Source organism: Gadus morhua, chromosome 11 (assembly GCF_902167405.1).
Source record: "Gadus morhua chromosome 11, gadMor3.0, whole genome shotgun sequence".
NCBI lineage: Eukaryota > Metazoa > Chordata > Actinopteri > Gadiformes > Gadidae > Gadus > Gadus morhua.
In genome coordinates, this window is record NC_044058.1 from 16,108,765 (window position 1) to 16,135,894 (window position 27,130).

At 44.0% G+C, this 27,130-nt stretch overlaps 1 protein-coding gene across 1 annotated transcript in view; it reads left to right on the forward strand.

The window, feature by feature from the left end:
- The first annotated feature begins 11,583 nt into the window (after nucleotides 1-11,583).
- LOC115554019 (plectin-like) overlaps nucleotides 11,584-27,130 on the forward strand; it is a 58,191-nt gene continuing 42,644 nt past the window's right edge. Inside the window, 1 exon segment of the mRNA XM_030370609.1 lies at nucleotides 11,584-15,466. Within this exon segment, the coding sequence (XP_030226469.1) occupies nucleotides 12,223-15,466 (3,244 nt within the window). The 5' untranslated portion in view covers nucleotides 11,584-12,222.

Genomic DNA, 27,130 nt, shown 5'->3' on the forward strand with positions numbered 1-27,130 from the left:
ATTGTCAGAAAAGCGCATGAGGAAGAAATTACAAAGCATTGAACTAGCTAATGTATTCATATCTGTATGTCTTTCTTTCTTTTTCAGGTGAGTGCCTCTTCCATTCCTTTGTTGTCAGAAGAACCCCCTGATCCGCTGTGTCAAACAAGTACTGTAATTAGAAATTTTAATTTACTGATTGTAAAAAAGCATTAATAAATCAATCTTAATTATTTGATTATTTTGATTGTTTAAGGGTGAGACATTTGCTCTACATTTCTATGCCTTGTCCGACTTTGGCATGACTTTGGATTTCTTGCACGTAGATGTCAGTATGCAAATGTTTCCTTTATCTTTTTAAGATTAGTCTGCATTGTTACAAGGGGAGAACTCTGCTCAATGTTCGCCCACTGTGGGACCCTTCAGATATTTGTCAGGGCTTACACACATACATACATATTACACAGGAACTCAAACATGCACAGGGACACATAAACCCCCTCCATGCATACCATATTCGACATTGAAGTAAATCACAGACACCTGAAAGGTCAGTTGTCGTATAACAATCAAACATGTTTTTCTTTAACGGTTGGGTCACAACGTGCCTATGTGCACACAACTTCAATACTCTTTCAACAATTCTGGTTTCTGGAATGTCCTACACCAGGCTGAATCAATCAGGTAACACCTGATTGAGGCCAGGCCTGTGTAAATCACAGGCCAACCCCCTACCCGCCCTGTACTAACTGGTATTATTGGTCTCGAAGATCCCTGTTCGGGGGCCCTTTGAGACCATTTGCAACGGTTTAGTCGCGATAAACATTTAAATGGAAGCCTCTTGTGGGCTGGTCTTCTCATAGACGGTTGTTTTGTTGAAGCCCACTAGGCCATGAAGCTGTGATGGACTGTTTGTGTTGGTGTGTCTGAGGGGTGCTTGGTGTTAACCTCCCTTTTCTGTTATCATTTAACTCTAAACGTTGCCCTAACTATGCCAAGAATGTATATGTTTAGTGTCAAAATACAAAACACATACTCTTTAACAACTATTCTCCGAAGGCGAAGTGAATAGTGTGAACACTATTCAGGGAGCCTGAGGTGAATAATTGTTTTATACTACACATGAGCACTTTATTAGTGGTTTGTTTGTTTTTATTAGCATGACGAGACGACCGTCACGTACGCTCCCCATTACGAAAACAATATCCCGAGGTTGAGATCTCAATCATGGGATATTGCCAAACATCCCAAGATAGCGAACCAATCAAATTGCACCATCTTAGGAGGTTTATGTGTAGCATATACTAAAATGTTATCCAAGTGTTTTTTCTGTGATATACCATGTTTAGGCAATACATAAAGAAGAGTCATTATTTTTGGTCGTTGAAAGTATTTTTTCTGTGTGCATTTTTTTTCTTCCAATAAGCTGTTCACAGGTGCACAGCGGCCACACCCTACATAGTATTCATTGTTAGTACAGCAAAGCCAGAGAGGTGCTTTTGAAATCTAATCTGACTGGTTTTAGATTGCTTCCGCAAAGCATAACATTTTTTAAGTTGATTGTACTATTTGATGTGCCATGTGTGCATGTCTGACAAATTACAATGGCGTGAAGAGTGCAGTATAATATTTGCATATCTATTTGAGGCAAGACGGTTTATTGTAATGTACAACATCTTCTCCTGATACATTTCTGTTATTCTATAATACGTTCTCCATTAGATGCCCTAGTTGGTCTGCAGGCTCTCCATGGCTCTGTGAAGACATAGAGCAAATGTCAATAGTGTCAAGGGAGTAACCTGATAAGTCCGGTAGGGTAGAATACTCTCTGTGTGGGCCGTATGTTGCCACACAGTTTACACAGAAATACTACCATACTAACTAAACATTACTTGCATTATTCGTTGACCAGAACTGTAATTCTCATTTTGGGGGATCAGTTGTGAACTAAGAGACTAGACAATATTATATTATATAAACATATAACAAATAAGTGAAGCAATGCATATGTGACTCGTCTGCAGTTCAGATTGGGGCATGGGTTAACTCTGTCCTGCTGTATTTATATGATCGGACATTTGGGAGGAAGGTCTTCAGGATACTATGCTGCTGTGCCCATTGTTCAGACACTTAACTAATACCTCACACACGAAACAGGAGGCAAAAACAGGATACAGTTGAGCCTGGACCCAGCCCAGCTTCGCTTGTCGAAACAGACAAAGGGGAAGTCTCAATACATGCTCTTTCACCGGTCCCAGCAAGTATCTATCTGTGTGGTCCTGGCCAAGACAAAGACCAAATCATAGACATATATCCATATGCAATGGCTACTGGGTCAATGGGGCATCAAGCGCAAAAATCAACAATGTTCAGGCGTGGAGTGCTTGGTTTACTGAAGAGCGTGGCCAAGACTGCGGGGGCTTATTTAGTTGATGCAGCGTCGAGGCCAGACGGTTGAGGTCCGTTAGGGCTGTAATAACAGATCATAGAGGAGCCCCCAATCAAATTTCATATTACTTTCCACAATAGGACCAGTACACTGGTGCCTGGAAATGTTCAAATGATCCCCATTAAGGTAGTTCACGCACACTAAGGACAGGATTAAACATCCTGATGACCTTAGCAGCAACGAGCTGCTATGGCTGTTCACTTTTATCAACACACAACAATACATCATATTGCTCTGGGATACAAAGAAAACAGAGCTCTCTTGTGGGGTTTTCGTTGTCCCTGAATGCAGTTCATAAACTTGGATGAAAAGGATGTGAGTCACCGCTGGAGTCCATGTCTGAAGGTCGGGAGAAAAGGGCGCTTATGCTCCACGCCACAAACAAATGACAGAAGTTACTGCCAGCCTTTGTTTCGTGAAAGGCAACCCTTTCTTCCCTTTCCATGCTCTCTGTGATTGGCTGAGGGAAAAGAATGCAACTGATTCATTCTCTCCAGATGGAATGGTTTTTATTGGAATGTGGATAATAAATCACCTTCTGGAGGGTGTATGTGTTGTTTGTGCACAAACATGTGCTTGTGTGTGCATGTGTGTGTGTGCTCACGTGCTTGCATTTGTAGTTTTGTGGGTGAAGTATTTATAGTGTGATGGATGCATTTAAATTGGTCTATCTAAAGATACATCTCATACGTCACTTGAGGTTGCAATGCAAATCTGCCACTGTGACCGACTGGATCCGGTCAGAACGGCCTCCGACCGGATCTGGTGTCTGTTTTTTTTGTTTGGGGAATGGTTGCCAATGGTAACAGATAGCCCTCGTTCCTTGTGACCTCAGAAATGGAGAGCACATGAAAATTTCCTATCCTGGTAGTTGGATTGCTATGGCAACCAGAAGCCTGAGTATGGACACACCCACGTGTGGTCTGAGTCACTGAGTCACTGAAAAAACATTCCACACATGGTGTTTTTCCCACCTCGTTTCAATACAAATACTTCCTTTTATCCAGAATTTTGAAATTGTATTCAAATGGTGACTCACTTAATTATCACCCACTGTGTCTTAAGCAAATCTTAGCGATAAACCAACTTGTTGCCTGGCCTCCAGTGTCAAATATAGTCTATCATATTGCATTACATGCTCTCTCTCTCTCTCTCTCTCTCTCTCTCTCTCTCTCTCTCTCTCTCTCTCTCTCTCTCTCTCTCTCTCTCTCTCTCTCTCTCTCTCTCTCACGCACACTGTCTCAAAGTCAGAAGTAGGTCTCTGGGTGGCGCAAATGGACTAGCCCCCGTTGGCTGGCACGTTCAAACCTGGTGTGTTAAACAGCCATTTTAAATTCCCTTTACCAGAACACTCCAGCACCATTTTGTGATAGTCTGTTTCCAGTTAGGATTGGTTAGACTATATGGAAATCCGGAACCCTTATGAGAACACAAGCTGTTCTTTATTCTGTCTCTTTGCTATCGTCAACATCATTTATCTTGCTTTGTGCATGTCTGGACAGTGACACTACACTAGAACGATTCTCAGTAGACTTTCGACATAACCATTTTCAATTTCTTCATTTGCGTCGGTGCGGCAGGTTAAATGTCTCCTGCATTATTCAGTGTTCACTTGGGCGGTGTTGCTCCATCCACTCTCTTCTTATCTCGGCATATCTGTTACAACTTTAGATGGAATCCTCCTCCCAGATAGATAGCTATCTACCTTCACGGAAATGGATTGTAAAAAAACATTGCTCCATAATTTAGGGCGTGAGGCAGCAGCAACCTCAACAGGGAGCATCAGGGGTGGTGTGCTTGGTTTAATCCACAGTGGGGCCCAGTGCGGGGGCTTGTTTACTTGATGCGGCAAGGATGCCATGCGGGTTGTAAATCAAAGGCAAATCCTTGACATCCTTGTCATAACACATCGTGGAGGAGCACACAATCAAATACCATATTTCTTCCCACACTGGGTCCAGAACTCCTCTATGCATGCCCGATATTATGGAGCAATGGTTTTAACAAGCTATTTCCATGGTTTCCTCCACCCTTATAGATGTTATCTTCCATAATGGAAATTGTTTTCAAAACCATTGCTCCATAATACAGTACGGGCCTGGAAGAAGACCTGCCTGCTTGTTTCGCCCTGGTAAAAGTTAATTGACATAAGTATGCAGGATCCAACCACATATTATTCTGTGGGCGAAGGCTCTGGATGCCTTACCGGTGCCTTTTAGTTCAGTTGCTCTTAGCAGTGCTGGCACGAGTCAACCCCCCCCCCCCCCCCCCCCCCCTTTTTTTTTTTAAGTCTTATTCTCCTGCTCGTTCCTCGTCTCAATGCTTTACAATGTCCACCCTTGGCCTCAAACACTGTGGGCTGAAATATAGGAGGCCCTGTGAGGAACAAGGCCTCCAGTGTGTGTACCGCAGTTAGTGTTGCTGGGACAATGCAACGGGCTCTCCTAGATGTGAGGGACGTCGGGCATGGTAGCCGGGGCAGCAAAAGAAGGACATGTTGGGTCTGAGGAGGCCCTCAGATTTATAGTCTAGATGTTCATGTGTGCCTTTTTTGAGAAGGGGATGAAGAGAGTCCTTTGTGTCTCCTTTTTTTTTTGGTACTATATTCTGTCCACCCATGGCCAGCACCCTTCCACTCCCTCTCTTTGCTCCCTTGTCCCCATCTTTGGCCATTATTCTCAACTTTGCCTGCCACGAAATGGGCTTCCAGGGGCTTACGAGAAGCAGCCAGCGGTAGTTTTCGACAGACTAGTGAGGGTAGCTAGTGAGGTTGTGACTTAACCATGCTAAATCTAAATCAAAGCAGTGTGGACAGTGGGGATCCCCTTGGAGATCGCTTTTGGCGTACCTCTAAAAAAGGTAAGCTGTCCTTCTGATGATTCAAGAGCCATTACGACGCCGTTGACTGGCAGTTTACGATAAAAGATGAAGAGCAAAATTAATTATTATATATTACCTTGTGTCACAAAAGAGGTGTGGTGTTTGTTTATGTTTTGCGGCACTCAAAACAACTTGAATCTCATGGACTTTGGAATGAAGAGTTTACGATGGTGAACTTGTGCAGCATTCAACTGTAGTAAAACCCCAAAAAGTGTGTAAATGTCTCGCTGATCTTAAATACAGCTCTAAAGCGCACAAGGCTCACAGGGTAAAGCCCCCAGCTTAACCCATAAAACAATGTCCCTTCTGGACGTGTTTCTACTGGAACCTTATGGAACGTCCCATGCTCCATACAGTTAAGAATTTACTGCTTTGACAAGATAAGGATGAGAAGCACTGGGCATGCTTGGTACACAGAGTGTTCTCCTAGGGAACAGGCGGAGGCATCGGTAGCCTGACCGCTCGTGAATGAAGGTGTGCAGGGAGTGTAGTAACCTGGGCTCCTTTTGACTTATGACTTGTCATAAGACGTGTCACGTTATTCCAGCAAAACTCCTCCACCAATGAGCAGTGTAGCCGGAAATTCTGATGATATCGTATCCAGCTCAATCGGCCTGTAGGGACCGGGAACACTGTTTAGTTTGTCAGCATATACCGTATTGCCAGTTCCCCAATTTTAGAGGGAGTGAGAGGGAGAGGGAGATGGAGAAATAGAGGGATAGAAATAGAGAGAGACAGAAGCAAACATTGATGGGAGGAGGGTAAGTGGGATTTGGCAATTGTTACGTCTGATACTTTTTTCTTTCTTTCTGCGGGCAAGGAAGGGGCGCTAATCGCTGACTTCATTTTTCTTTCCATTCTGGAAAAGGAGAAGCCAGTCCGAGCCCTGACTTGTGGAGTTTAGGACACAAATAAGCCTTGTCGTTTTTACCTCAAGCCAGCACCTCTTTATAGCTTTTCCATTTTGGTTTGTGCGTATGTGAGGCTGACAGACGCCAAGTGCCAACCTTTCTTCCCAGCACCACAGTGGGTTATTCTTACTCATGACGTTAAATATCGCTGGGCCCAGGACTGTACTAACAGCTCTGCTGGTTTGACTTGTCGGCTTGAATTGTTTAAAAGCTGTGATTAGGGACACACACTAAGGAAAGTTTGGTAAAAACACATACTTTTATATTTATTGGTGTTGCATAAACATAAGTAACAATAGTTTCCGGGACTTATTTCAGGGCAATCATTTTTGTTTATAGTTCCTCAGCTGTAGTACACCCAATGTCGATCACTCAACATATACTTTCCACTATCCCTTTTTTTTAAAATCCTAATTACCCGAGAACAGGGGCTTGTTTATTTTAGCTGCAGCTTGAGAAATGCCAAAGACACCTTTTTTCTCTTTTTCCTCTGTCTCTCACTCTGTTTTTTTCTTCGTTCCCCAGTTCCTAAAACATAAGGCTCTTTGTCTGGAAACACTTTATGTGCCCAGTGTTTAGAATAGTGTACATTAAAAACAAAGGTTTAGTGTATGCTGCCAAACTATCCACCTCTCTTTTAGCCAATCATGGTGCCTCTGCTTTATATCACTGTACCCTACCCCCCTCCATATAGCACACATCTCATACTCAATGATTCCTCTATTGACCTATTTTCAATGTAACCTAAATATCATTACATTGTCAACATTTAGCTCTGTGGTGGACATACCCCAAGGTTAAACACTTATTGTGTTCTTCTTTCCTGTGAGTCAGAGACTTCTTTCTCTGCTCTACTTGGCGTGCCTGCTCTATGCAACCTTTTTGCTAGGGCACCTCCACTCACTGAAAATACACTCAGTGGTGTTGTATGAAGTCTGTATTTACCTTTGGATATCTACTAGACTGGGTAGCCTCGTCTATTCTGCCGGCGATTTGAATTTGCCCGACAGAAAGGTCAGGAGAAGAGTAATACATTTCTTTCTGCTTCCGATACGTTTTTGCGGGAGCCAATCACCAAGCTGGCTTTTCCCCTTGGCGCGCTATTGGCTGTTTTAACACATTGACGACAGGGAAGCGACGGCAAGCAGCCAATCGCGTACAGAACAAGGCCCGTTGATCACGCCTCTTGTGCTGAAGAAAATGACAGCAGCTTCCCCAGACCAATGTGTAATCTACGATTGATCTACCCATTCTTTCATATCTTATTTGAAAGAGCAAGAATCAGAATACAGTAGGTGTGCCATCATGTTGTGAGTGAGTTGGCCATGGCTGAAGAAATACTATTTCAACACTATAATTTCATCCTTGTTGTGAAGCCATGTTCAACTTAAACCTGCAATCTATTTCAAACCTACCTTCAATTAAGACTAGAGTATCTTTTGCTATTTCCGGTAGGAGCATTTGTTTATAAAATGTCTCTGAAATCTTTATAATTTTGAGAAGGGGGGGGGGGGGTCCTTGGCCTTCTGCTGTGTGCTGATGCAGGTTGTGCTGTGTGCCGATACAGGTTGACATGGAGCCTACAGACCCTTTTCAGCTGCTTTGACAGATTCTTCAGTGCGAGGTGTTAGTCCTCTTGCACACGTCAGCCTTTGAAAGAAAGCAGCTGCCACTAGGCTGAAGGGGTCGGCCTCGACGCTTGACCTGTAGCTCGTAAACATGTTCCTTTCTCCTAAAGAAGCGATATCTTCTTGTACTTAAAGAAAGGGGAAAATTGTACCGGTGGTTTTTTGGTGGATGTTTGTGAAACAACTCGGACGAGCCGTTGTGAGATTTACAATGCAAACAAGTCTTTCAAATCCTTTAACCCAGATAATTTGTCTATGTCTGTATGCTTGCGTGTGTGGTTCCTCATAACACAGCTCATAGTTGGCATGGTGTTTACTCTGCCCTTGACCAAAACAGGAACTCTTCCTCATAGCTAATGTTACACTACTAGTCAGTTTCCTCAAGACTCATGGTTGAAATATGCCTAACTATACACACACCCTTTTCAATGCATACAAACACTCATGCACACACTTATACACACTCATGCACACACTCATACACACACTCATGCACGCAAACGCAGGGGTGGACATTTGCACTGGATTGGATCGGTCTGCCACAACCACTGGATAGAGTTTGAGTTCAGTATGCTTGTTTAATTACACTTAAAAGAGACAATGAGTTGAAGATTTTTTTATAGATATAAATATTCTAGCAGCCTGCTTGCACTTTGAAACTCAGCCACTCTGCAGTACAGGGATTGTAATAACAAAACTCTTGATTGCTACTAACTCGAGAACATCTGCTCTCCTAATGTTGAAGAGGCTCTGCCATATAGGGATCCTCTTGAATATTAGACCACAGTAACATGCATTGTTCTTTCCACTTTCTTTGGCTCCGTTAAAAAAACTATGAATGAATACAGCTCCAAAATGAGCAAATATCTATAACTCAAGTGTATATACTGATGATTATAAAAGGTTATTGTGGGACAGTAAATACTTTTGACCTCAGACATGATTATTTTGAGGTGATAGTGTGTGTGTCCAAGGTCACCGAAGTATGAAGGCCCGTTTTGGAAAGGTTGGTATTCAGTGTGATTTCTGAGGATCACCCTCACTCTGTCACAATCAACCCTCTGTACCAAATGACACCCTGACCTTTCCTTTCCTTGGAACCGGCTCAAGTGTCTGGGCTCTGATATCAGAGGGGGGTTCACGTGTGCTGGACCATTAGGCCCTTGTGCGCCAGGACGTGGACTAGTACTCCTGTCAGTTCTATTTTTGGCAGTGGGGAAGTCTGAGACACTGAAGCAGAAGGGCAGAATGGTGCACGGGAACCTTGTTCATTCATTCAGTCCTTCCAAGTGAAGTTACTTTAATTGACTAAACACAATCAGGGTTCAATTCTGGCATTACTTTCAAAAAAATATTTCTGCAGAAACTTTTGAATAGTTACAAAATAGAACCTGGTGATACAAGTAGAGACTAGAAGCTCACTTATAGTTGTGATCTATTTCTGTTGATCCATTCTGTTTGCAATAGAATAACCCAATGTCAAATCTTGACAGGGTTGCTGGAGAGGCTATGCCAGTATGCTGTGCCAGTATAAAGAGCAACAGAAGTGACACTCCACATATAGAGGGGGAAAAAGAAAGGCAGGATATTGAACTTTGGGATGACTAGGATGACTCGGGACTGGGCTTGAAGCCAAGTTAGCACATTTTGTTGAACACTTCACTGTTCACTGAACACTTTGTGCATGAGCAATGCATTAAATTATACTGATTGGCAGCCTTGAGAGCAAAGCAGTGGCCATCATGATGCAAATTAGCACTAATGAGAGGGAACCCAACACAAATGTCTTAAGTGAATGGCTGTCTGGCATTTAATCATCATGGATTGCTTTGTTTGCAGTTAAGGCCAGGCCTTTTTCTCTGTTGTGCTGTCGGCTTTCTGTGCTGTTCTTAACCCAAGGCAATCAGAAATTCTGAGAGATGCAAGCACTGCTCCTGTCATCCGCTGTCACTGCAAAAATGCAAAGAACCCGCTGCAATGCAAACCTCTGATTTGCATTAAACACTCATGCTCATACAATTCTAGCATTTTTTACCACCTTTTCTCTGTTGTCAGACAAAGCCAAACATGCACATAATAACTCTGTCGTGTTGTAAGACTCAAGATTAATTCAACGTAAAACTTTTCAGAGATCTCAGAGACTCTGAGAACTGATTCACGCGGTGGTATGGCTGTTGGGAAAGACATTGCATACCTTCCAGCCATGTCCCTGCTTGGCAACTCTCATCAAGCCGAGTGCTGAACCCAACGATTTTGCATCGCCCTAATCATACAGGTAAAGCTACTACTGGCACTACCCAGAGGCACTGTCTATTAAATCTTAGAATAGATGTCTCCGAAAAGGTTGTTTTCATTGTGTTTGTTTACATCCGATATTTTTTAGGCCGGATAATTCACTGTTATTACGCAACTTTGAAATCAACCACTTAGAAGTTTTATGAAATGACACCCAATGACACCAAGCGTCTAAAGCTCACAGGTAAGGACTATAATTAAGCTGTTGGGCTTGAATGAGCTGAAAGGTGATGCTAGGTAGACAAAATGCAAATGCAGGGTGCAGTTTTTATACAGTTGGCCTGCTTCCTCCAGACAGCTGTCTGGAAGTTGACAATGTAGTTCAGCTGTCCAGTGCTACACATTCACAGGTTGTTACTCTTCTGATAAGAATGAGTCAGAGTATGTGCTGGTCACCATGGCAAATAAAATCAAAACAGTTTCCCACTGGTGGCTGCATGTGGAATGGTGTGTGGTTTCAGACATTGGCGGCATAGGCCTCACATTACCTCCCATTCACAACCACTAGTTTCACAACTGAATCACTCTTTTGAGTTTCATTTTACTATAATCCCTGCAACACTGCACTTCACAGTTACATGCAGCAAAATATAGATTCCCTTTCAGCACCATGTGGTCTACCCTTCTAGTTTCTTCATATGGAGATATGCCAGAGCAGGGGAGACACTCACTGACAGACCAAGAGAGATGAGAAAGAAAGACAGATGCACAGAGGAAAGAGAAAATGGATCCAGGGAGTAGTAATATGATCCCATGTTCATGTTAGCTTGCAAAAGGTTAGCCATAATGCACTTCTCTTTATATAGTTGGGTGGGAGAGATTGTGGGTTCACTGCTATTTTCAGGCTTTGCGACCTAAGTATCTCTCAGCAGAGAAGCGAAGGGAATGGGGCTTCTTGCAGTTGGTTGCGTCATTTCTAATGAGTCACCCTGAGGTGGTCAGCCTCTTTCATTTCCTCCACCTGGCGGTCGCTAAGTGCCCTGCCAAACAAACACTAATATGAATAGCTTTGTGCAGTATACCAGCTGCATTTTAAGCTGAAGCCAACATCATATCTACTATTTACCACAGTTGAGTAATTATATCTCTTCTATAATGTAAACCTATATTAGACACAATAATTACAGTCGTAAAATGTGAATTAAAAACATTGAACAGTGGACTTAAGAGTTTTTGAATAACTCTTTGGAAACAATGCTGCACGACCGGATAATAGTCTTTCATTTGCATCCTTGTCAATGCCGAAGGCCTGTCTATCCGTCCTGCCACTAATCTCTAATTCACAGCCCACTTCTTAAAGTGAATGCTGTGACATGCCAAGGGGAGTGTGTGGGTGTGTCAGAAAGCCCTGGTCTGTTTGTGACTATGTATGTGTGTTTATTGGAGGAGGCGTGTGCATGGGCGTTTCTCTACAGTCCACAGAGCAACAGGACATGTGCTCAGGCACACTGCATAGGTGTACTGTTCCATTCATTTGGTCCGCTCGCTCGTATACTTTCTAGCATTTACAAGAGGATTCAGAATGTTTTCCCTTTTAATTTTTGCGTCGTGATTTTTTTTGGACTGTGTTTTTGAGGTCTTTTGGTACTTTTTTCCATGCCATCTTTTCCTCAGAATTAGACAGAGAAGGTAGGAGGAGCTGAACGGAGTGCTGCACTCTCTTTCCCTTACTCACATACACACACTCCTCTCTCTCGCTTTCGCTCTCCCTCTCTTCCATTCTGTCATTGCCTTCTCGGAAGAACAGACTGTTCACGTCCCAGCCAGCTCGGTTGTGGAAAGAGTACTTTCTTAACTGTGTTAGAGGAAAACCAAAACTTCTGGAAAACCTTGGAATGCCTTTTACGACATATTGTTTTTGTATTTTTAAAAAGGAAAAAGCAAACAGAAGAAGCTAAAGAAAGACACTACAACTAAAGGAATACTTGTTGTCTAATTGAATAGCCCGTGGCAGCTGGTTTTGCCACTGGATCATTTCACGTACCAACGAGTGAGGCCATTCAGTAAACTTTCACTCTTGAAGAACTTTTCAGCTCCTTGCTGTTCCTCATCCTGAAAGAGAAGTAGAACATACAGCACAATGGTAGCGGGAATGGTGATGCCCCTCAGGGATCTGAGGGCCATCTATGAGCTCCTGTTTCGAGATGGTGTGATGGTGGCCAAGAAGGACAAAAGGCCACAGACAAAACATCCTGAGATACCAGGCATCAGCAACTTACAGGTGATGCGGGCCATGCTCTCCCTCAAGTCCAGAGGCTATGTGAAGGAAACATATTCCTGGAGGCATTTCTACTGGTACCTCTCAAATGAGGGCATTGTTTACCTACGTGACTATCTGCGCCTACCTGCAGAGATTGTCCCTGCCTCCCTACAGAGAGTAAAGAGACCAGCAGCAATGCTTCCCATCTCCCGTCGTGGTGCACAGGTCCAGACCGTTGAAGGCCCTACGTCGTATGTACCGAAGCCAGGGGGTAGGCCTGGGTCAGAAAGCCGTGAGGGGCTAGCTGAGCGCCAGGGCTACCGCCATAAGATGGCAGAGGGAGAGGAGGAAGGGTACAGTGATAGAACCCCTAGGTTCAGAGGTCGCCCAGCTGCTGCTGAGCCAGCCAGACCAAGAGCATCATGGGAAACAATGGACCAGCCTCAACAGCTCTATATGAAAGGCAGGGGCTTCAGCAATAGAGATGCCAATGCTGGTGAAGGCCAGGCTAAAATAACCTACATGTCTTCTCAGCAGACTGCTGCTGTCAGCAGCAACAAGCCCCTCTTCACCTCACAACAGAGTCCAGTGTCTGAGATCTTTGTTGGAAAGGCCCATGTGGTGCAGGCTAAGAAGGCTAAAGATCAAACCCACTCCTCAACACAGGTAACTGTGTGTGAGAGTGTATCCTCAAAGGCTTCTCTTCAGTTTTCTGCCAACGAAACAAAGAAAGACAAGGCTAAAGAAGATCTTATACAGCATAGTGAAATTAAATACTCATCCGCTCCTCTCACAAAAAAAGTGAAAGAAGAGAAGAGTAGTGTGGAAAATGCCTCTCTTCTACCAATAAAGGATGCAGAGGTGAAGGCCCCTGTTGAAACTGTAGTTGTTAAAGAGAAGCCTCAGAAGGTAACTAATAGGCCTGAACATCAGGAGATCCCTAAACTTTCTGAAGATCACAAAACCACCAGCAAGCCTGCTATCTCCACTCAACCCCCCAGAGAGATTAAACAAGAACAAAGAGAAGTAAAGATGGTTCAGGAACCAATTGGACCTGCACAAAGGACCACGACAGCTGAATGTTCTATCACTAGAACCACCAAAGTAACTACAACTCAGGGCAAGCTCAATCCTGTAGCTGGAAAGACCCCAAACAAGCCACTTCTGAAAGCAGATCCCATTAAGGAGGAAAAGCGATCAACAATTGTAGTAGCTCAGAAGCTTGATGAATCTCCAGCAGAGAGTCTCCCTGTAAAAGCTTTGCCGCAGAAGGTTAATAAAGAGATTACTTTGGAACCCCCCACATCAGAAGTTGAAACTGTCCGGAAAACAGTGGATATCTCATCACAAACGAGCACTGCTATGGAGACAAAGAGTAAAGGGGATATTATCGGGAAAAGTGTGGAAGAAGCTGAAAAACCATTGATGTTTTCTGAAGTTTCTGCTCCCTTAGAACAAAAAGCTGGATTGCTGAAAAAGGAATGCTCTCCTGATCAGAATAATGCTAGCATTGTCTTAGCAGAGATTCCTGCTGGAGAAGACATTCAGAATGAAACAAGCTCCAAATTAAAAAAGAAAAAGAAGAAATCCTCACGTGAGAAAGCTACGACACCCAAGGCTGCAGAAATACCTTGCGTCAAGATGACTGCAGATAAGGCTCCTGTCAACCAGGCTTCATTGGATGTTACACAAGATACATCTGAAACACCAACACTGCCACCCAGAGTTCACCTTGGGGGACCGTCAAATGCTGAAAATAAGTTAGAAGCCAAAATGTCTATTGAGGTGAATTTATCTCCTGAACCAATTGTGGACCAGACTGTCTCTAAATCATTTGTTGCTCTCGCTGCAGTTCCCCCAGTGGAGATTCAAGGCACTGCAGAAGTAAAAGACAAGGTTGAGGGAACACGTTTTAGCAAAGTTCCAGAGGGAACACTTTACTCAAAAGATGGGGTCACCAACACCAACCTGACTGTAAAAACCCACCAGGAAACTTCGACATCCGAAACAGAGATAGTGACTGTCACTAGAATGGAAACTGTAACTGTGCACAAGACGGTAACTGTTGAAGAGACTCTAGATAACACTAAACCTGTTGAGAAAGCCACTGTTGTACTTTCAGGATCAAAGGAAATGATTGAGGAGTGTGAGGTGAAAGCCCCTGCTGCATTAAGCATTGTGGTTGAGGAATCTTTGAAAGGCAAAAAGAGAGGGAAAGCGAAAAAGCAAGCTCAGGCCCGCATTCAAGCAACCATAAACACAGAGGCTGTCTCCCCTCCTGCAGAAGAGCCACTTTCCTCCACTGATGTACTTTCTCTGCCCCAGGCCATTGCTCCCACTGCCGTGGTCACAGGGCAAACTGATGGCCATCCAACGATTACTCCTGAAAGAATGTGCAGTGAAGAAATCAGACAGGCAACAGCTGTGTTCACTGAGGCCCCGGCAGACAAAGGGGAGGAGGAGCCAGCCCCGCTCTCTGTGAAAAAAATCAAGCGGGAGGTCCCGAAACCAAAAACATCCTCCTCTGTGAGGGAAGCACCCGCAGCCAGAGATTTAGCGTCAGCAGAACCAGCAGTAGCTGCAGAGCCGACTGGAGCAAAGGCACAGGCCAACCCGTCTCTCAAGCAAGGGGAGATTACAGGAGCTGCAGAACTACATTCTGCTGCTCAGGCAGGAAAGCAGAGGGCAGAAAATAAAGCGTTCTCAGTCCCCCAGGCCCCTGTGCCACAAGACCAACGAAAAGACTTGAAGAAGGACACACCCTCTGTCACTGCCACACCTGATTCCTCCCAGGCACACCTCGTGGACAGCTGTCATTCTCTTGGTCCAGAAGCAGACGAGGCCAACATGAGGAGGAAGATTGTAGTCGTGGAAGAGATCATTGAGGTGAAGCATAAAGCTGGCCATCAAGATGGGGCCCAACCACCTTCAGCAGCTGTCAAACCTGAGGGGGAAGTTGAGGAGGAAGAGGAACTGGACCTGGACGTCCTGGAAGAACTTGCCATTGAACGAGCGCTCCTGAACGCCGCTCCGCCTGTGTGCACATATGGCGCCTCACCTGAGGAAGACTGGGACCATACTCTGGAGGATCCTGAGGAGAAAACCTGGCCTAACTTCATAGAAGGTTGGATTGTTTAATATCTTGCCAGTTGCACTTCTTGCTGCCACTGTCCTTTCGCGTTTCCCTGTGATGTCATTGTTGGTGCTTGGTTTTCCTTAGTTCTATGGGGGGTGGGAGGTTTAAAGGGGGGCTATTTATTTCCGGCTTACGAATCTTCCAGAGCCTACGATATGTGTTCTGCACTCTGTATTTGTGTGTTGGAAGTATCTTTGACCTCTCTTTAAAGTGCTCAAATGCTACATCATTTTTATTTAGAAGTCAGTCCAGTAATTAAGTTTGCTAACTCTCTTCTGTTTTTCTGAGACACTGAGAAGCCATGTATTGCACATGGGCGTACAGCCCTCTGGTATTGATCTTCATCGGTAGAATATGTTAGCTATTCATCATACTTTGAGCTATGCATCAAGACATTTTTATAGCCATTTCTTAGTGTTGATAGGTTCAGTCTTCAGGGTAGTACACTGAGCTATGCAGGGAGGGGTGGGTCACAACTGCAATCTCAGGGGCCATCTCGCTAGGCTTGCCAGCTGAGATGATCCAGACTTGTGATGACTTCAACAAGGTGGGGCTGTTAGCTAAGCTGTAGCCCTGCCCGGCCCCTATGGAGATGGATGTGCGTGATACAGTTTTAGGCGTAAAATTTGAGAGAAAAGGGTGTGAAACTTTCTCTGCTTCTCTTCCAGAGTAACACAGTGTTCCTTGCACTTTCAATTCTGAGTTTTTCTTGGTTTCTCTTCATTCTTATGGGAAGATATAAATGTAAAGAGTGGAAGTTCCCTTACACTTGTACATCTTTTTTCAGTTAGAATGCAGGAGGTATGCAAACAAGACATTATCATTACCTGCCTGCCTGACAGTTGCCAAAGTCAGTTGCCAACTTCAGTTGCCAACTTCAGTTGCCTGATGTTGGCAATGGCAACAACTACAATTTCCAGAATGTTCAGAACACATTACCCAAACAAGTCAGTGGTGGCCTTTCAGAGGTAGACACACAAATGTCATATTTAACTGAAATGTCTTCGTCTGACTGACCGGGTGTTGGGTTTGGCATTCCACAACATTTAACAAACTGAATAAAGCATTGTGACCGCTTGGAACTACAGAGAAGATAATGAAATGCACAAGGGCGTTGCCTGTTTTGGGTGTGAGCGAGTGAGTGAGAGGGAGCAAAAGAAAGTCAGGAAATTGGAAGACTTTGCTCACAGTTGCATGGGTGTGTTTATTTGGTTCCACACATGATGGCTCGGTCTGGATCAAATTAGTGGACCTGTTCTCCTATTCAACTGTTAGTCATAATATAAGCAGTTCCTTTTGCGTTGAGATGAAATTCATATTTAAAAAATGATGTATCAAACCCAAACCAATAATGCACTCATTGTGAGAAGCGTTGCATTCAGTTAACATAGTAAAAGACGCATGTTAATACCCTCTTTAAAAAATATCTATTAATCATAATGCAAATTACTGCTAACATTGAATTTGTCTCTTGCTAAGCTGGTTTTGTTAAACTGTTGGCTGTTCTCTCTGTGATATATGAGGCTGACTGATCTGACAGTGGCCTGCCACAGTGTTGTCCTAGCCAGTGTCCACTGTATTGGCTAACTCACTGCTGACATCTACTGACCGTTAAGAGTTAGTAGAGGTCTAACACAGCCTATATTTCTACAACAAATACATACAAACATGCGTGTATTGTCCACTGTGAATAGCATTGCAAAAAAGTCTTGTTGAGATCCCATGTTTCATGCAGAGATTATTGCATAATTCGGGTCACACCCTTAAACAGTTTAACGGCGTCAATGTCACCTTTCAACTTTTTTCATTCTCTTTGTATATATCTCTCTCACTGTCTCACTATTTCTGTCTCCCTCTCTTTTTCATTATTGACTCACTATTTCTCTCTGTCTGTCCCACTATCTCTCTCTCTCTCTCTCTCTCTCTCTCTCTCTCTCTCTCTCTCTCTCTCTCTCTCTCTCTCTCTCTCTCTCTCTCTCTCTCTCAAACTTTAGGCGTCTGTAGTTGTAGTCATGTAGAATCTGAGACAGATTAGTCTCTGATGTGTTGGACACATGTTGGACTTGCCTTGTTTCTCTTCCACATCATACTTGTCATTGACTGTAGACCTAAACTGAACAGCAAGGGGCTTCTTGTTGTACGTTGTCGTGCCTACGGTGCCATTTGAAACGTGTCTGCTGCACATGGCACCAGGGGCAATTAGACCACGTTTCTTATCCAGACATGACATTAAGTTTCCCTTGCATTTCCATCCCTGAAAGTATGCCCACTGCATAGTTGTGTGATTCATGAAATGAAGGGCCAGTCTAGCTGCTTGTTCCCTTTCATTAGCAGGGGCACATGATTTTGGTTGTCGTCTATGACTCATCGCCTGGACCGCTAGATGTAAAGGTCTAATTTGTAACCTGGCCTTTTCTTCAAGAAATACGACAGAAAATCAATAAAATTGGCGGGCTACACCGTGTTAGCCTTCAATCTATAAACCATGTGGAGGCTTTGCCTGAATGGAAAGTTGCATAACCTTCATAAAGCCTATCTGCTCACTGTCTCTTGTTTCATTAAAATTATGGAACCAAGCCACCCGGTCCTGTCTGCTCCTCACGGCCACTCCACCTGTGAAGTCCCATCTGCTATTTCAGTCGGCTCATCATGAGATGTGAGCCGTCAGTCGGCAGTTTATGATTGAGAAACAAGCTCATGACGCAGAAGGCAGCAGCCCAGTGGTGGAGTTTACTGGGAAGGCGGAACATAATCCTCTGTCCCTTGAAAACTTTTTGTACTTATTGTTGCCAATTCTGGAAGCGGATTTAATGGCAGACTGTAAAATTCTTATTAATGAATTAAGATTAACATTTTTGATTTGCATATAGCGGCGCAAAATCAAATGATTTCTGGAAAACCCTAGAGCAAACGCACATGAGGAAACTTGCATTCATGAAAGATTTAGGTTCTTTATCGTGTCTTCAGTCTGCTGTAATTTTACACAAAGCTAATGTTTTTATAATGTAGTCTTCTGACAACATACAGTGAATCTGCGCAGAAAGTTCATGATGACAATATGACTTTGACATTCTGGGATCTCTCTGGGAGTATGGCTCAATGTATCACACGGGTGTTGTTACATGGAAACGGGGTTTTCACCGGGGACGTTTGACAGTTCATCAGTGTCCAAATGTTATCAGGGAAGTCAAAACACTGCTTCTCCCAGGGCACTTGGTCCTGGGCATTCTTATTCATTCGTCAACACTGCAATTTACAATGCCATTTGCGTAGGTTAAAGCTTGACTATATTTAGAGTATGTTATGCCTTGCTGTCCTCCCAAAAGGCATTAGGAACTCAGCATTGTGGGTGGTTATAAATCCACATGCAAAACTTTCCACCTATCCAGCTCCTATTGGGCCCTGAGTGCACTCACATTGCCTCATGCCAGTTGTATTGTGTATTGTTCTGTAGCACCATCATGTTATAGTTACTAGTCACGGTTTCAATTCATATAGATGCTGTTTATTTACAAAACTTCTTAAACTGTCCAGTGTCTCACTTCCCACAAACGAGTATGTAATCGACTATATCAATGTTCTCTGAACAGTAATATAATACAAGTGTGCTTTGATAATATTAGCGCTCTATGATCTCTTTTATAGCGTATCATATCCTGATTCTTCAAATTGGGAATTAGGTGGATCACTTTTTTTTTCATGGCCCCTGACTTAATAACTCTAAATAAAGTATCCCTCGTCATCATCTAGCGATAGCGAGAGCATATGAGTGCCGGAGATGAAGAGAGTGTGTCCCTATGGGGCCAGTGTATCCAAGCAGGCCCCCAGAGTGCTTCCATCAGTTACAAACAGTGACACTGCGTGATCCTCTGGATCTGCTGTATATTTATAACCTGTCACCAGAATTTCCAGACCTCTCCTCTTGGGCACCCACACCACCACCCCGAACCCACTCCTTCTCCCCCCCCCCACCCCCACACACAAACACACCCTGGCGTGCCGTGGCGTGCCCCAACAGCCCCCCCTCCCAATGCGCTCCCCTCCCCTGGCTAACTATGAGACCACCAGAGCGCAGGGCTGACGAATCCTAGCAGCAGGCAGGGCTGTCAAGATTCAACAGAGGGGGAAACAAGGCTGTAAGAGCGAGAACAAACAGAAGTCTCTACCTTCCCCTCCATTCTCCCCACTTTCCACGACTGTCTCTCTGACTTTCCCTTTAACCAACGGCTACTTCCACCATTTCCGTCCTGTCTCGTAGATGAAGATCATACCTGGTAGGTCGATAGCGTAAGGAATGGTGTGTCAATTTACTGCATCTATCTAGCTGTCCGTCTGCCTACCTTCCCAGTCTGTCTGTCTGTATGTCTGTCTGTCCGTCTGTCCGTCTGTCCGTCTGTCCGTCTGTCCGTCTGTCCGTCTGTCTGTCTGTCTGTCTGTCTGTCAGTCCTTCGGTCACTCAGTCTGTTCATCAGTCGTGTGTTTCTGGCAAAGCCAGCGTGTGAAATATTGTTCTCCTTCTGAAGGGGCACTACACGTACGCAGACTAACAAACAAGGCAGCTCACACCGTTACATGGCACAATACGCACACGACTTTAACGCCGAGCTTGGGAGCAACGAGTGTCACTGTGTGGCACCGTCTCTATTCCATTTTTAACCACGGTGGTCACCGGGTCGGGTACTTGCATTCAGGGTTAACTCTTGCTGGGGTTTCTTTTCCCAACTTCCTATTCATGTTACAGTGTGGATATGTGCTGCTTCAGAGGAAAGGCTGACCCATAGGTTTGGGAAGTGTTGTTCCTGCCACTCTGACATATTGAGGGGCCATGTGCAACAGAAAACTACTCGGACCTAAGACAGAAGAGTGACTCCGTTGAGTCAGTGTTTGTGTATGTGGGTGTGTGTGTTTTGGTCACCACCTGTTATTGTCTTGCACACATGGGTGAAGCCATGGTTGTTTGCTGTCATTGTGGAGGTGTGTACTATGTATAGACCTCATGAATGTTATGATGTGTTTACACGTACATACAATATGTAGTACCATATTATTGTTGCTTTGTTCTGTGATACAACCGTGAAGCTGTTTGATTGAGTAACTGTATCCTTATGTGGGAGAGATTCAATATAGATATCAAGACAAATAGATAAAATATGGTGAAAAAAGAGAAATACAGTTACATAGTTACTGACCATCACAATAATATCTTGGGAAACGACAAAGTTGATTTCCAGGAACCTTCGGCAGATGGGTCAGAAGAAACTCAAATAATCAGTCGATAGCTCACTGAGATTTTAATGGCAATTGCTTTCTTGGTTGATATTGATATGTGTCCTAAACAATGCGAATGACCATGCAATAAAGAAAAGCTGGGATGAGTAAGAAAATCTCCAACATCAAAATGAAAAATACATTGAATGGTATTGAGAACAGCAGGCTCCCTGCCACACCCACTCCGGCCCCGCTCCCCTTTTACTCCAGGGTGGACCAGCTGTCCCGGGCACCAAAGCCTCGCTCTTAACTTATGTCTGGTTCGCAATGCCGTCAGCTATCCCCTCGGGACACTGTACGCTGCTGCCCGCCCTGGTGCTGTTTGGGCACATAGCCGCCCTAATCACAGTGTGGTATTCACGAAAACAAAAGAGACCAGGTAAGAGAGAGCAGCTTTACAGTAGGGCAGAAGGAACACCAGCATTAGTGGAGTCCAAGTGACTATAGTAATGGAGTAGGAGGAAGCGATTAGCAGATTAGGGACATAAAAGTTTTTTACCGCCCACCTTTTTAAATTGGTTGTGTGTCTTCTCATTACACCCAGTTTGACAATAAACCACCGGTTGTATGGTTATTGTGCTTTATACATCCACTTCAAAGTGACGATGTTGATCTTTTTTGAATGTGTTCTTGTTCACATTTGCATCCCCATAACTTTCTGTTTGGCCACAAGTATGTGCCACCTTTAGCTTGACATGCGTGCCGATTGTGTGACGTGCCGCCATTATCACATGGCTATAAGTTCATACGTGCCCCTCCGGCCCCCATCCTGCTTTGATATTCATCCCACAGGATCAAAGCGTGACCCCAGACCATGTCACAGGACCTGTCTGCTAATGTCACTGAATCTGTGTGCGTGTGACTGAAGTGTGCATTGTCTCTGCAGCTGCAGCGGGTTTAAACCCTCGGTACACAGAGACACGCACAGAACTGAAGCCCACAGTATTGTCCTATACTGCAGGGATATGTAAGACCCGGAGAGTGAAAACCTCTCACTCATTTAACCTCCCAGCAACGCCCTTGTTGTCCTGCAATCAAAAAGGCTAAATGACGGTTGCCAATATGGCCCACCTCCCAATAGTAGACACACACACACACACACAAAAAAAACGTATTCTGTTGTTGAACAGCCTCTTTGTTAAGGAACAGTAGTAGTGCACCTGTCAGGGAGGGGATTGCCGACAGACGACACCTCCAACCACCTCTCGCATGTAAATGACGGGTGTGGCCGTTCATTCAAATCTAGTACTTGACCTAAGGTTGTGACAACCAACAATGGGCAGGTCATTTATTATTTATTACTTTATAACACTGACCTTTAAAGCATTGTTATACTAGTTGTGTAGCAGTATCAAACAACTTGCTTAATATTGATAATAATATATGACCCTGCCAATCCTGCCAGTATGAAGAATGGTTCATATTCCCCCCTCTCCCTCCCTCCACCACCACCACCACTTCATCATTGCTCTACAGTGAGGGTATTAACACAGGCCCAGTGGGACTTGTTTGGTCTTAGCTGTCCCCTTCCACTGCCTTCTGTACAGCATAACAGCCACGTTACTGTCTCTCTCTCTTTCTCTCTCTCTCGCTCTCGCTCTCTCTTTCTCTATGTTTCTCTCATATATACCCTCTCTCTATCATGTAAACTCTCTCTCTCTCATACATTCCCTCTCTCTCTCCCTCATTTATACTCTCTCTCCCTGAAGCATAGTACAGCAGTGAGAGTAGAGAGATCATTCGGTTGGGATGTTGCCTACTGTTGGTGTGAACAGGGTAGCCTTTTGAGACCATCCAGAAATTCAAGTTTGTGTTTCGCAATGAGTCTGCCCTTGGCTTGGTAGCAGCGGATTTCCAAACATGGGTGGGGCCTTACGTTTTTCAAAAATGCTTACATTAGATTACAAGAGTGATGCATGATCTTGATGATCTTGATCTCACGTCTCTGAGAAAAGCCTCTCGTTCTGTCGTCCTTTTTCATAATTATCGGTCCATTTCATATAACACGGTTTTAATTGCTCCGTCGATTGATACACTTTCCTTTTGCGTGGCCGTTGATTTTTTTATTCGTCATGAGCAGGAACTCTCTTTTTTGTGGGAGGCTTGTGTTGGGCTGGAGGCCAGACTGAGAGAAACAGAATGTGTCCTTGGGAGAGCAGGATGGTTTTTAGGGCCAGAAGGCAGGAGCGTCCGGTCTGCAGGGGGAGGCCTCCAGGCTGTCGTTGTGAAAGTGGGAACAGTGACACCCGTGGCTGTCCCCTGACCCCGCGGACCCCCAGGGGTCACACAGGAAAAGGTCACACAGGAGAAAGGGCAGGGGGGGGAAGTGAAGTGAACATTCTTCCCGCACACGCACACATTCAACATGCATAACGCCAGCGATGCATTCCCAATACTCGATAGACTATGACTTCCAGCAATGCATTCTATGCAACGGTAGTTATTCAAACAGCAGATTTCCATGCACTCGTGTCGTCATGTGTCAGCCCAGGTCATGCAAACACAACTCAGATGCTGTTGGGATCTGTGTGTGTGTGTGTGTGTGTGTAGGCGGGGGGGTGGGGTGTGGGGGGGGGGGGGGGGGGTAGTATGTGGGTCTGTTTTGAATATTGGATATCTCACGCAGCCTCGTCGACCACACACCTCACCTTCCCTGTGGGAGTAAGCCATGCTTGTCGCCGCATTGGCACCCAAGCCCTACTTCCTGTTGATATGATAAAGGTCAACGATCGGAAAGCACCACACTCGCAACCACACACAAACACGCACAGACACACACATCAATTCATTGGGCAGGGGTGGCACCAGGAAACGATCAGTTAAAATACTGTTACTTATTTATATTCCAGGTTCGGTGTCATATATATTTAGTCATATATATATATATATATAAATATATGTGTATGTTTGTCCAGTCTTTGAGGCTCTTTAGTTTATTTATACTTTGTTCGACTCCCCCCACCCGTCCTCCTCACCCCCTCCCCGAGGACCTCTTGGTACCACTCATGGTATTTAAAAGCATCCACTGTGTTAACTCAGAGCGGTTGTGAAATATGTCTCTTAAAGATCATGGCATTTTAATGACGCCATTGCATGACATGTGTAACAGATCAGACATGTTACCTTTGAAAAGCAGCTGTTCTATTTTGTGACATATGTATGGAAGCTGTGGGTCAGTAAACAAACTTTTCTCCTTTTCTCTTCTATTCATCTCTCCATTCAGCCTTTTCCAGCATAGCATTCTTTCTTCAAATGATAGGTAACATTTAATGATTGTAAAAAGGGACAGGTTGAGTTCCCACTCCCAGCTCTCATACCAGACCATCTCAGCTGCTCTGTGTTCCTCGTGGGACCAGAGCCATTATGGTCCCTATCAGGTGCGACGGCATCAGAAGCCAATCCAGGGGGCTCTGGAGCAGAGGTCATTCTGTGTAAGACGAGAAGGCTGCACATTTAGGTCCATGTCTCTTTAAAATGCGACCGAGGACCCTCTCAGCTGTGACCTCTAATAGATCTTTAACTTTCTTTAACGACTAGACCAATGACACCTCTTAATAAGGAATAATGTTTGCAAATTCAGACAGTTGTTTACCTCCAAAAAATAGATGGGATAGCTCATTTTAGCGGGCATTGTAGGACTACGTTGGGCAGGGCTGCTAAATAACTTTTGATCTTTACTAAATGGTTGTTGACCTCAGGTGTCAGCTGTGACTGTTGTCACAGCTGACACCTGAGGTGTCAGCTGTGACAACAGGTGACACAGGTGACAGAGGTCCACCCCTAAAGGAATGGACTTGGCACATCTTAAATGACAGCAGAGACGCGTGTTGGTATCTTGGGTGGAATGGGAGCAGCCAGAGGAGCTGGGGATGTCCCAGATTCACAATTTTTTGAGACCCTGTGCATTAGATATATGGGGACACAAGGGGGTTTTCTGAATGCGCTGAGCTACGGAGAAAGGAGAAGATATTTGTACACTAAAATGTGTTGTCTAGGTGAGTAGGAACAGGCGATAAAAACAGTTATGATCGGTATCAATCAAAACTAACTTTATTCATTTTTAATATATCAAATTAGTAAAATCTTAATTAAATGGGGACTACTAACTGCCCAAAAAACATTGAACCGACAACAATCTAATTCTAAGGTAATTTTATGTAAGCTTACGATAAAAATACACAATTTATTGTCCTACAATTAGGCCAAGGATTAATATATTATTAAATTCATAGGTTATCAATTTGTTATAAATCTCTTTACGGTTTTCCTGATTGAGCAGTAGTGTGTAAATCTGTCCCATAAATGTGTCATCTGGATATAAACCTATACTAACAAGGGTTATGACCACTCCCAACACTTTTGCGCCAGCCCTCATAAGAACTGGGATCTTTCTGGAATGTATTCAAAGGTATAACTAACGTAAAGCCTGTTGCAATAGCGTCACTGGAATGTGAAATAAATGTTAACCCGTTAATAGGAATTTAATGACTATCCTTATGTCGTACCCGGTCTAGTCTATTCGGGCAGTTTTTTTATTATCTTAAGTGATTTACCCAGAGGCGACCCGCTGAGGTGTGTTATGCTGACTCATTTGTTGAGTCAACAAATGACCCATATATAATTATATATTGGTTTATGGAAGATAGCAGGATTCCTTATGTAAAACAAAATGGCCCTGGGCTATTTTAATATTTTTATTAAACATATGTAAACATATTTATTCTTTAGAAACATAGAATTTTGGCCTAAATTGCATAAAAACGTAGTTTGGCCTTTCTTTCTTTTCTCTATTTCCGCTTGTCTTTCTTTCTATTTACTCTTATCTGTTTTCCTCATGGACCTATTAAAGAAGGTTTTCCTTTCATTCTTTTTAACTTTCCTTCTTCCTTTCTCTTTCTACCTTAGAGAAATGAATCTATTGAAGAAATCTTAAGCTAACTTCGAAGCCATGTGGTTGTTCTAGAGTGCCATCTAGTGGTCCTACAATAACGCTACATGTCTAGGATTCCACATGGTGGAACGAGGAATGGGGTTTTTCCTGCCAGTTAAATACGTCAGAGGTGGGAGACTCCCAACAGCTCACCAACTAAAAATACACCATGAGTAAAACCAGTATGAACTACTGCTACCGAATGCACTACTGTGTGTTGTAGCTTGTTACCCCAGCAACACATTGTTATGTTCCCCTTTTTCCACATTTCCACATGTCAGCATAATCCAAGTCTCTGTAGCAGATATTAAATACCACTAGGGGATGTTATATACTAAAAATAGTAGCTGATATCATCCATTAATTACAGCTCATATTTATGTTGAGCAAACCCAACAGTTAAAGCAATTACTCAGAAAGTGTTTTCCCTAAACTAATGGTATATAGTTGGTAATAGTTTAATAGTGTAGTTCAATACTGTCACCGACAGAGGGAGGCGTACTGCCAATCCAGCACACCCGTCAAGCAACTCAAGTGTCTGCAGACACAATAGTTAATTTAAAAAGGAGGGACCTTCCTCAGATAATCGTCTCGACCAGCTGAATGTAAGACTCAGCTGTCGGCTTTAATCCAGAGGCTCACACAGTCTTAAATCAGTCGCAGGGCCTCGCTGTCTGTGCTAAATGGGACCAGGCGGGCTAAAATGAACTGCCGGTCGGAAGATCTATAAGGATAACACTGTACCACACGGTACCATCAGACATCTCTGTGATACAAATACACACGCATGTATACAGAGGGCAGGCTAAGAGGGGCTGGTGAAATTAAATATCAAGCAAAAGGCCATTGTCTCCCTAACACACAGAGCCGTTTTAATCCTAGTTTATACCGTGAGTGAATTGAAGCTGATGGAATTGCCACTCTGAGAGCCGACATTCCCAGCGCCGCTCCGGGGACCTTTATTAACTCCAGGCCTTTCATGGTGCTGGGAGGCTCTGCACACTGTCCTTGTTTGCTCCCAGCAGAGCCGAGGAGCGAGGGGATAAAACAAGGTGAGGCCTGATCCGAGGGTGGGGCCATGATTCTCATTTCTTTTCTTTTTTTTTACACATTCCATTATTTTTCAGGGGTGGCGGCCAAGACCGCAGATTATATGCCTTCACTTGTTCTCACCTGTAAAAGCTTGACTGGAGGGGTTGGTTAGTTAACGAAGAACAGAGAGAGAGAGAGAGGGAGAGAAAAACATTAGCGGCCCTTTTTTGGTTGAAGAGAGAGTGCTGTTGGGTAACCTAAACTGTTAGAACAAATCCCAGTCTTTTTCTTTGTCTAAAATGATTGGTGTTGTCAAACCAGCCATTCTCCAAGTCCCCCTAGGACTTCAGTGGCCAAGAGGTTTGAAAAACCACAATTGGTACATGCTTGACATTCCTCTGATGTCTTTTGTTTTCTTTTGG